The 12,252-nt window shown below is 35.9% G+C and overlaps 1 protein-coding gene across 2 annotated transcripts; it reads right to left on the minus strand.

Moving 5' to 3' along the window:
- Positions 1 to 29: 29 nt before the first annotated feature.
- On the minus strand, positions 30 to 11,172 carry LOC149734143 (uncharacterized). 2 transcript variants are annotated; one of them, XM_089880607.1, is made up of 22 exons: positions 11,030 to 11,172; positions 10,160 to 10,334; positions 9,225 to 9,304; positions 8,278 to 8,464; positions 7,770 to 7,960; positions 7,193 to 7,413; positions 6,759 to 6,921; positions 6,280 to 6,415; positions 5,905 to 6,049; positions 5,235 to 5,336; positions 4,695 to 4,873; positions 4,100 to 4,274; positions 3,604 to 3,730; positions 3,082 to 3,262; positions 2,630 to 2,732; positions 2,489 to 2,572; positions 2,176 to 2,245; positions 1,738 to 1,844; positions 1,608 to 1,680; positions 1,083 to 1,206; positions 637 to 761; positions 30 to 254 (listed from the first exon to the last, which is right to left on the minus strand). In XM_089880607.1, the coding sequence occupies exons 1-22, from the start codon at positions 11,067 to 11,069 to the stop codon at positions 112 to 114; spliced, it is 2,931 nt and encodes a 976-aa protein (XP_089736733.1). In that variant the 5' UTR covers positions 11,070 to 11,172; the 3' UTR covers positions 30 to 111. The 2 variants fall into 2 exon arrangements, with proteins under 2 accessions (XP_089736733.1, XP_089736732.1); XM_089880606.1 differs by having other exon boundaries at positions 5,235 to 5,363.
- Between the last annotated feature and the right edge of the window lie 1,080 nt (positions 11,173 to 12,252).

Below are 12,252 nucleotides of genomic sequence, written 5' to 3' on the forward strand. Positions count from 1 at the left end.
GTATAGTAAAAAAACAAACATGCAGTCAGTTTTAGCAGCAGTACGATTTTATTTTGAGCACCAATAAAAAAAAGGAAAAAACACCCAGTTTTAAGCTTCAATAAAACATATTTACATTTCCATCATGTTAATTACATCTTCTCCACCAATAACTCCCCCAAACCGATTCTCGCATTGGCAGGTTTGACTAAATGGTGACATTTCTCCACCTGGTCCATTGATCAGTTGTTCAATCTTTTCTTGCGGTATTTTGCCTGTAAATTAGAAAAGAATATATAGTAGGGTGGGGTAAGATAGATCACAGTTTCATTCTATTTTCTATTCCCATTTGAAAGAATTTTCTATTCCAACAAAAGAACATTCAAAAAATTATAAAACCGTATTCTCATGACTTTCATGGACGTTGTTATTTTTTAAAAACATGATCAGAATATTTGGATATTATGTGCTAAAGGTGTCCCGTCTTACCCCACCCTACTCTATGTAAAATTGAAAATTGTGTTTAGTTTCATAGATAGCCATTCTGCTAGTAAATCATGTATTTTTTTACAATCCTTATTTATCTTTTTACCTACTAAGCGACTCTCAATAATGTTTCACCTGAAATTCAATATTGTAATACTTCAGACATTTTACCTGCAAGATGTACCATAACTTGAGCACACCCATTCCTCACAAGTGGAACCTGAGGAGCGTGTATTACAACCACTCTCATCCGTGCAATGCCGAGCAGTTTTGATACAGCAGAAGTAAAACGGTAACTGTAGACATATTTTTTTTGGTAACTTATTATTCTAAAAAATGTCACTTTCTATTCTATATGTGCGAAGTCATTTTGGGTGGGGTGATATGGGGGTCTTATACTAGAGAAGCCCCATCACCCCAAAATATGTTACTAATCTTTAAATAGGAAAGTCCATTTTAAGTAAACAAAAATCAATTTTATTGCCTAAAATGTAATATTAAATATTTTTTTAGAATTTAATATTCAAATAACTTACTCATCAAATTTTCTGTTGCTATTTCTTATTGTTTAAAATGTAATATTATTTGTATTCTGAAATTTTATTCAAATAACTTACTAATCATATTCTACTGTTGCTGGATAAGATATTGTAAAGATATTTGTTGTTGGTATAATGTTTGCACAACCTTTCCTTGGTGCTCCGCCACGTTGGTAGTGAAATACAATAGACCTACCAAGCACTGTAAAACAGGTTGTTTATACAAGTATTATCACTACTGAATTAATTAAATTAGTGTATTTGTTCAGATAGGACTTTTTGTAATATAAGGTAAAAGTAAACTTGGTGCTTTTTTTGTGTAATGTGTTTAAAGTGCGACAAAGAAAAAGTTTTTAAACATTCAACACTTAAGGGTTTGGTCATTCTTTCTGTTTGAAGTAAGATAAAGTAAAGGTTTTCAAATATTTAACACTTTAGGTTTTGTTAATTTTTTTGTGTGTTTGGACTCTTAGAGTAAATTGAAAAGTTTGTTTGGATTGAGATAAATAAAAAGTTTTTAAACAATCAAGACTGTAGGGTCTGGTAAATTTGTTAGGGTGCTTCTGTGGTCAAGATAAACTTGTTAAAACAAATTGTTCATACCTGTTTGGTCAGTATGTAAAGGTAGATCTGTATCCACAACCCTTTTTCTTCCACCACCAATATCATATTGCATCTATACCCAAAACTCAGGTTTAATTTTTAACTTTAACGTTTTCATTGTTTTGCTTACATGTTTCTTGCTTAGGTCACCTACTTCACAAGCAAGTGGGTTGGTTCTACTACAGTATGTTGCATAGGCAGGACTTCCAAGGGGTGCCATGTATGGATTAAAGTGTGCTGAAATAAGGTAATTTTACTGTTTAATACTAAGATACCTGCACTGCTGTTAGAACTTAATAATAATAACTTTATTTGTCTCTTTAATACTGGTAGCAAAGATTTAGAAATTTTTTTAACGAAAAGACATGATATAACGAAAAAACAACAGCTGTTAAAACACGCTTATAGTTAAACCATATTTACAAGTGTGTGGTCGCTACACCTAGCAGACAAACGAGCCATTTATATTTAATTATTATCAAGTTAAACTTCTAATATAAAACAAAAATGTCCAAATACAAAATATGCAAAAAAAAATAGTTCCAAAGTGTTAATGTTATGAACTTACACATTGCCACTCCACATGAATCTTCTGCTACAACTGGATTGACATGGATATGGTAGTTGTGCCCTGGTGTCTACATGGATAATTTGTAACAAAGTTAATACAAGTTGCCCATTTCACTTTGTACACGCAACACATACAAATATGTTGTGCTACAGCAATTAGTATTACCAATTCCAGCATTTATTAATCCTTAAGTGACCTAACAATTTGGCAAGTTATAACACAAGTGTTATATTATAGACCATACACTGTAGTTTCATACACCTTTTGCACATTAATTTAGACCTCAGAATTAATATTACACCATACTTACTACTGTGGTGCTTCCATTAGGGTAAACAAGGTCTATTTCCATAGTAGTGTCCGAGGATGACCCATCTTCATACACAACCTGTCTCTGTTATATTAAACCATTATAAATGAATGAATTTTCATAAATTTTTCAGAAACTGACCAGATTTATCCAGCCATCAAACACAGTAGAGAATTGCACTCTTGCTTTGATTACATGTCCTGTACTGTCTGAAGGTTGATCCAATAGATCTGAGCACTGCCATCTGAAAGTAAGGTAATTTAAACTGATATTTAATTCCAACTAAGCATGTCTATGTAACTTATGTAACAAAAACACACACAGGTGATTTGTTTTGTACACCTTGTGCCAGCTCAAGAGTTGCCAAGTATATTACTGTGACGGTGGTTATTTTTGGTAATTTGGACAACCCATTAGTGACCACTGGGTTGAGATAATTGTCGTTGGGTGTCTTGCGCGAGGGCACATATGCCAGCAATGGTAGCAGCGTAGAGCCATAAACAGTCCTTTTCATTGTTAATTGTCGAATTTGCAAATATGGAATATTATGTGCTAATCTATCTTACCCCACAGTACTATATTTTACTACTTACCTTTGCCCAGTGGTCTTATATGCTACAACAGACCCGCCAGCAATACTGAGATCTGTAGTCAGTGGAAGATTGTCATCCATATAGTCAGGCCTTATGTGGTGAAGCTTGGTTAATAGCCCGTGCTTTCCTGCAAGATTTCCAACTTTGTATTGGTCCTCAGTTCCAATTGTTGGCATTAGAACTAGAAGAGTCAGATAAAGTGTATTTACAAACAGGTGTTAACGCAGTGAATTAAAATTACGCTCAGCTACAAAGATTAGAAAAATATTGTCAGTTAGCTATGAGAAATTAGGTTTGTATGGAGAATAAAATGTCATGGAACAAAGGTTTTGAGAATTGTTACAAATTGAGTAGACTGAATTTTACTTAATGTTTATAGTATTGTACTTTTTAAGACATGTCATTCGTTGTTTAAAGGTGGCCGCAATTTTACAGAGGTTTTTATGTAACAAGAACTAATGCTTGGTAAAACGCATAACATGTGTAAACTATTAATAAGAAAATTATAAAAGTTAGTCTTACATGGTGGAGTAACATTAAACGGGTTGTATACCCCAGCAGCAGAAGTACACGACATTCCCAATAGTGGGTTTTCGTGAATATTGTATCTCGTAGCTTTACCAGCAAGACCATACAGTTGTCCAGTCATCTAGAAAATATAACTATGTTCGAGAGCAGCATAAGAAAAGGTAGGAGTAGGCTAATTAATTTTTTGAAAGTGTTTGCTGATTTTAAAGTATATTAATTGAGAGAATCTAAGTTATACTGGGTTTGTTTAGCAATTCAAACTAGGTGGGCTATTTATAAGAATCAGTTAAATGCATTAGTGTAACACTAGCTCCTGTAAGCTACATGTATGTATATTACTTAAGGCGTATTCTACTTTGTCAAATGACCCTTTTTAAGGGAAATGTATATCTCTTATTAGTACACTGCTTGTTGGACTTGTTGTTTGTTTCATTTTCGTAGTATTAATCTAAGAAGCATTTGTGTGTACGACGTTTTGTAAAATACCAACCATCACATCGTCGTATTGAGACTTTTGTTCGAACGTAATTTGCCCGAAAATTTCCTCCATTTCGCCTCCCCGCCAAGGGTCGCTAGAGGTCTGTACTTTATGCACATGCAGCTTCGTGATATTGGCACAAGCGTATCTACCACCTCCACCGTTAGCAACATGAACCACCATAGACCTGCGCATTACATAGGAAGTTTGTAATTACGTTCAATTCGCTAAAACAAACAAGACGTCTAGACTTCTGGTTACATTTTATGCTTGTATAACTCAGCCACAATAAGGGTGACTAGCAATGTGACATCATAAAATGCATTCAACTGTCTATTTTGAAATCTCATATGGGTAGGTTATAATCTAAATACAGCAGCAATATTTCGATAATAATCATATTCATGTAGTACGGTTGGGGAAGATGAGACAACTTTAGCGTATAATATCCAAATATCTTGTTTTAAACAATTAGCAACGGTCTATGGAAGTCGTGAGGATACGGTTTATAGTTATTTGAATTTTCTTTTTTTAGGCCTACTACCAAATGTGACGAGAAAATGGAATGATAAGGTGTCCCATATTACTATATTATATTTATTCTCACCGTCCAACCACCGAATCTGGGCCTTGCAGTGGCAAGTTTGAGTCGGTTATGAAAAATTTCCCCCTTCCTAAAAGCGTAGGGTCAATATCGAGTCCTCGGTGGCGTCGTGAGAGGTCTCCTAGCTCACATACGGACGGGTTGTTTGCGCAAGCTGAGGCGTAGTTTCCGGTAACTGGTACCTAATATTAGAAGGACAGATTAACTTTAAAATAGTCGTATAGTAGGGCCGGGGAAGACCGGACACTTTTAGCACATAATATTCAAATATCTAGATCGTGTTCTAAACAATTAACAACATAAGGTCACTCCGGCCCTAAACCCCTATATTGGTTAGAGTCAGCGCGCTTAGCAAAATGTAACACGTCGCCGCTATTTTTTGGCTATTTTTTGATTTACCCCAACGAAATATACAAAAAGTTTCTTTACACAGCGTAAGTGGAATTTTGAACTCATGCTAATCGCTTCAAAGATTACAACTATTTTAAAAGTGTAGTTACACGCTTATGGCCTCAGGGTAAATTAATAAATACAACTTCTTACCGCGGCTGGATTGTAGTGTGGTCCTGCACTGCCGCAGTCAAAATAACTTGCAATCGGGCTCACATGTACATGGTAATTATGCGATCTTGTGTTTGATCCACCCTGTTTCGAAATAAACACGTCTCGTACCTGTTTACGATTGAAAGCATTGGTGGGCAAAGCTGTTAATTTGCAAGCTTAGTTTCATGCAATAGTTCTTTTAAAATTTTGCGTTAAGTTGATACTGTTCAGTCTCTTTGTTAGTTAGATTAATCCGATGTCGCTTACTCTTGAAGAAAAATGTAAAGCAATCTCAAATCGACTCGACATAAGCTTCAATTGCACATAGGACACACTTTATTTGTAACGTTATTTAGAAGGGCGGGGAATGTGAGACAGCGTTTTATTATACTTTTTCGTTCCATTTGGTAGAAAACGAAACATTTTTTAAACCATATCCTCACATAGACCGTTGTTTATTGTCTTCCTTCACTCTTTATTGGAAAAATGCATTTAGTTTTTATTAATTTCCGTTGTTATGTAGTTACCCGACCACACAGAATACCACTAACGATAATCCTGCAGCGCCTGCACGGTTTTACTATAGTACATTGAAACAGTGTTTACACTACTATGGTTTTACCAAGTAAAAATAGTTTCGGTTTTTCAAAACCCAACGAAAATTCCATACCATGTTCGCTAAATCTCCGAACAAAATCGTATCTGCTGAAGAATCCATTGCATTTTGACGCAGGTACATTTTTCCGTACGCTGGATATTTAAACTCTGCTATCGCGGTGATCATTTCTCCGACCTCGTGAATATTTGTACATAATCTGAATATTTTGAGGGTAGTTATAGCTACGGTGCTACGGCAAGCTGGTACGGAGCACTTTAAATGTGTTTTGAAATATGTTCAGGCGGATTTTCCGGGGTATTGGGCAAAATCTGGCGCGAAAATCTCAGTTCGCATGGCTTGCCACGCTGTAGAACCGCGCCCGTTTAGAATATAACTTTAAAAAAACACATGTATTACCACATATACTCTAAATTATCTGTCACACACCTGCTCCCGTTTATATCGTGAAATGCAATAGATCTTCCGATAATACTGTTAGGTCCGTACAAAGGCAGGTTCCAGTCCATATACGTTTCGCTGATACTGCTTGTCTCAATACCGCCATACTTGCCAGCCAAATCACCTTAAAGTATACGTAAAATAAAGTATAAATTTTTGGCATTTGTAAAAGTGTTTGAAAGTGGTGGGGAAGATTCCGAAGATGATACAACTTTTCATTATATTTTCTCGTCCAATTTTGTAGTAAACAATGAATATATACAAAGAGTTAGAACACCGTATTATCATGACTCCAATATACCGGTATTAATTCTTAGAACACGATCAGGATATTTGGATCTATATTTCTTTATGCTTACAAATTTGCGTTTTTTTTATTAACATCTATTGCAGCTTAACGTTTTCTTAATAAGTAAGTTCAAAATACTTATACAATTTATCAAACTATGCGCTTATAGCACTCTCACCTATTTGGTACATATCGCACGTTCCCACCAAATCTCTTATATTGTCTCCCGCATTATATGGGTTGTACCTCGCACTGACAGTTGCATTCCTGCACCTATCTTCATCGCCAGTTAGTCGTTGAGGTACTGGGAATGTTCGAATGTCGTACCGAACTGGCAACCCCTATAAAACAGACCAAAGTTTATGGTATATACCAGTAAGGTGGGGGAAGATGGGACACTTTTTATTTAATTTTGTCATCCCATTTGGTAGTAAACGAAGAACATTCAGAGAAAATCGTATCCTGAAGACTTCCATAGGCCGTTGTGAATTGTTTATATATTTGGATAGTATGTGATAAAGGTGTCCCATTTTACCTCAGAGATGCGTTGTGTGTTTGTATTTGGCCAGATCATAATATGATATTTTTTTGTCAAATGTTGTAATTATTTACCTGTAGTCCAGTAATACTGATGGTAGTGACAGTCGGTTCAAACACAGAATTTTGCTGAAAATTAATCGTCCCTCTCACACCGCCCCACGATAAACGAGCCGACGCAGATTTTGGAAGAACCATTTTAATTTTTCCGCATGATATAACTTGGCCTGCTTCCAGTAGAACTGGATGGGCTGTTAGATCGTGACGACCCGGCAGGAAAAATGTCGTTACGAGTCCTGTGAAAAATAAAATTCCGTTAAGAAGTCTTTTTTATATAAAAAATAAAAGGCAGTGGGAATCGGTCTTAAAATACGGTAGGGTGGGGGGAAATAGGACATCTTATCATTCTATTTTCTTGTCCCATTTAGTAGTAAACAAAGAACACTTAAGGAATCATAAAACTGTATCCTCACGACTTACATACTAGAATGTTGTTAATTGTTTAAAACACGATCAGGCTATTCGGATATTATGTTTTAAAGGTGTCCACCCCCACCCTACTATACATTGTTACAAAATCGTGAAGCCTTTAGTTTAATTCTTTAGTACAGTTGATATCTAAAGTTTTTTGAAGAGTTGTACTTCTAGTTACCTCTGGATCCATAGCGTCCGACTTTCACATGACGAATAAGCTTAATAGCACAGAGTGTACTGCAGTTGTATTTCTCAAACGCCCCTTTCTTCGAAACACCGAAAAATATGTTACTCAAATTTCGCGCACTAGTTTCAGAAGCCGCTACAAGGTTTGTGACGATAAATAGCCCCTCAGTTGATCTGCGTGCCCTGCAACAAAAGATGGTGGTATCTGGTGCATTTGCGTTTCGACCAGCCTGCTAAACGGTTCCTTTCAGAGAGTCGGGTAAGGGTAAAAACTTTAGGACGTGATATCCAAATATCCTGGTCGTGTTTTAAACAACTATCAATAGTAAGGCTTGAGAATGTGGTTTTTATTTCTTTGACTATTCTTTGTTTACTACCGAATGGGGCGAGAAAATAGAATGGAAAGTTACGAAGAATAAAATACGTAAAATAAAATATACGATTCAAATGGTGAACCAAACGACGATTGTAACACAACCCTGCAACTTTCTACATCTCACCTCAGCACTGCTTTGCCAGATACCTCCCCATTAAACCGAACCACATATGTTATCACTTCTTCATTGGAGGGGAGGATCACAGCACAAAGATCAGGATCGTTTCCTCCACTTCGGATGACAAGGGATCGATGGAAGATCATGTCATCGTTTAGTCCTTGGATCTTCACCGTTCTTTCATTCGCAACCCCTTCGTTTTAAACGGTAAATGTTCAGATTGAATATAATCTATTATACTTGCATTAGTACCAAATTAAATTACATAGTAGGGTGGGAGAGGATAGAACACCGTTTTATTTTATTGTCCCATTTAGTAGTAAACAAAAAACTTTCAAAAAATATAAAACCGTATTCATACGACTCCCAGCATAGATCGTTGTTAATTGTTAAAATACTATTAGTAGGATATCTGGATTGTATGTGCTAACGGTGTCCCATCTTACCCCACAGAACTATATATATATACAAGTGTGTATAAAAACGTTATATTGTGACGATAAACAGTCCCTCAAGGTAGAAAACATGCGCTCGAAAAGCACTTAAGTTTTAAATGTCATTTATTTTATCTTTGCTTGGCGGGACAACGAAAATCTCTTTTACCACGGGTCTTCAGTTTTGTACACCTCGTGTCCGCTTATATATCACATTCGTGTGTGATTTTTTATGTTTGGCTGATAAGTTGGACAACCCATTAGTGACCACTGGGTTAGAGCAATGTTTTGCGTCGTTTTAACTATAAAGTTTTACAACATTTGCATATATTTTACACGAATAGCGTATACTGTGTTATAATTTATAAACCGAGAACGTATTTTTGGTAAGATTTTTATGTGAGATTGGGATAGGGTTTAGCATGTGTTAAAATTTATAAACTAAAATGTAATTTTGTGTGGTATAGAAATAGGGTCTGCATAATTGCTATATGTCAAAGTAATCTTTACTGTACATACCTGGCAAAGGAATAGAAGATCCATCGACCATAGACTGCTGTGCAACAACAGTGCAGTAGTGAACTGCAGTTAGTCGTTGGCTGTAAAGGTTAATAGATGCCATTAGAATAATAACATTAATATTTTAAGGCTTGCCAGCAAAAGTCAAGCTAACGAACTTCTATACGTAGGTTTTTATTAGTCGTTAAGTGTAACACATAGTAGGATGGGGGGGAGATTGGATACCTTTTTATTCTACTTTCTCGTCCCATTTGGTAGTAAACAAAGAACATTTAAAGACCTATAAAACCGTATCTTTACAACTCCAAAAATAGTGCTGTTAATTGTTTCAACCACGATCAGGATATCTTGATAGTATGTGCTAAAGGTGTCCTATCTTCCCCCACCCTGCTACATAGCGTGCAGTTTAAGCACTTTGTAATGTATGAGTGGCATTGTAGCACAACATATCCTAATTGCAGTTAATCGAACGGACAGGTATATTGAATAGCTTAATAAAATAAATGTCAATTCCGGCAACAGTGATTGGTGCGACGACTGTAGTTGACGTTGTTTCAATTAAATCATTACATTTTTAAATTTTAAAGCATGCAACCTATTTATCTCTCGTGTGTCCGGGCAATGACAGTCGTTTTTACGAACCAGGAACATCTGAGTTACCACATATCGCGCAGCATTTGCTTAACGTCTCCAATTATTTGCAGCGAACAAAAATATAATAGGGTGGGGGAAGATGGGACACCTTTTCATTTTATTTTCTTGTCGCATTTAGTATAGTAAACGAAAAAAATCAAAGAATTATGAAACCGTATCCTCACGACTCCCATATAGACCGTTGTTATTTGTTTAAAACACGATCAGGATATTAAAATACCATGTGTTATAGGTGCCCCATCTTCCCCCACCCTACTATATGTAAATAATTTAAAACTTACCCGAATAGGGCTGGAACTTGGGCGATTTGAAAAATATTATATCTATTTGTGGCAGGTCCACTGAGAGATACTGTTACCATCATGTCGTCATCGTTTCTATGAAACGTCACTTCCCCTTTATAACCTGCTATATTGATCATAGCTCGATACGGCGAGCTGTGCACCAGCTGGAACACTATATATAAAATGTTTTCTGTAACTTCTGCTGTTATGCATAATGTAAATTATATTTAAGCGGCTCATTTAGTATAAAGGGGTGGGGTATTTCCGAGGTTTTGTCTGCCATTCGGCAAGACTTAAAAAAATGTTGTACATTTTAATTGTGTAGTATATCATACAACATGCTTAGGGATGTAATTTGAAATAATATATGTAACTTATTTATCCCCGCGTTCAGGGTAACGGTATCTTTAGTGCTCTGTTTCACACGTTGCGAGCGCTGTGTTTGTTGCGCGAGTACTCTGTTCACACATCTTGTGGTCGCCACTATGTAACCTTGTGGATTATTTTGTATCACCATACTATATCTCAATAAGCCTTATTACTTGTTTTGTGTCATTTTGTTTCGTACCCATCATGTTGCATACGTATGCACAGTTATACACGTTTTAAATATAGCAGTGAGGGGGAAGATGGGACGCCTTTTATTCTAGTTTCTTGTCTCATTTGGTAGTAAACAAAGAACATTTAAATAATTATGAAACCGTATCTTCACGACTCTGGTACACCGTTGTTAATTGTTTAAAACATGATCAGGATATTTGGAAATTGTGTAAAAAAAATACTTTCCATATTCTCCAATCCTGCTATATGTTATACAAAAACACTATAAAGATAAATTCAACGCATAACATAAACAAATCTACTTACCAGCAAATAGGAAGCACAGAAGCTGAAAAGTACGCTCCATGGTATCCGTATAAAACGCTACCAAATTTCCTTAACAAAACAGAGCACCTCAAATGGTAAACATAAATTACTAAAATATAATCTGACAGACAGTTTATATGTCAACCTGTACAGTTTTAGATATTCTGAAATCATATAACTCAAACGCTTTCTAAATCAGCCTTGACTTTGCCGTAAGCCTAGTTACAAGCGTTTTATTTAATTAGAACGACTTTTAATCGCCTGTCAAGTTATTGGCTTCTTTTTCACGCTATACCTGCCAAGAATTTTATCTTCAGACAACAGTTTATATTTTCTCATGATTTTGGCTTTGCAGTGATTTTGCACAAATAACCGGTTGTGCCGCTATACCGACTGAACAAAATTTAGCCACTGCGCCAGCTGTCTGAACGAGGTGTATTTTTGGCAGTACGTTAGTTGGCGCTAAAGAGTCGAAACGTGAATATTTTTTGTTGTTTTGGTGTGTTAATACTATAAGTTCAATTTTAAATCTTATTAAGGGTTGTTTTAAAACCGCATGCATTCTGCTGGAAGTCAAATAAATATAAAAAGGCAATACCACAGAATGTAAAGTAAAGCAACTGTTTTTATTACGCGTTGTGTTGTATATATAGTAGGGGAAGATGAGAAATTTTCCCATTCTATTTTCACGTCCCATTTTAGTAGTAAACTAAAAACATTCAAAGAATTATAAATGTGTATCCCCGTGACTCCCATAGACTGTCGTTAATTGTTTAAAAGACAATCAGGATATGAAGTGATAGAGGTGACCCGTCTTCCCCCACTGTATTGTAGGGTGGGGGAAGATGGGACACCTTTTCATTGTACATTTGTACTTTCTCGTCACATTTAGTAGCAAACAAAGAAAATTCAAATAATTATAGAACTGTATCCTCCCGACTCCCATATACCATTGTCAATTGTTTAAAACACGATTTGAATATTTGGACGTAAAGTGATAAAGGTGTCCGTCTTCCCCCACTGTACCACGCGAAAATGATTGGACTTGACATTTCCGACATTAAACAGCGTGGTCTAATCTACGTACAAACACACCCACACGCTTAGCCAATCAGCACCGAGCGTAGGCGTGGCGAAGCTGACGTCATTATCGATTCATAAATTTATCTTGAGTTCACTTGGGAAATTTTACTTTGCGATTGATAATAAATGATAAACTTTTA

The sequence above is a fragment of the Ciona robusta genome, chromosome 7 (assembly GCF_009617815.1).
Source record: "Ciona robusta chromosome 7, ASM961781v2".
Lineage (NCBI taxonomy): Eukaryota > Metazoa > Chordata > Ascidiacea > Phlebobranchia > Cionidae > Ciona > Ciona robusta.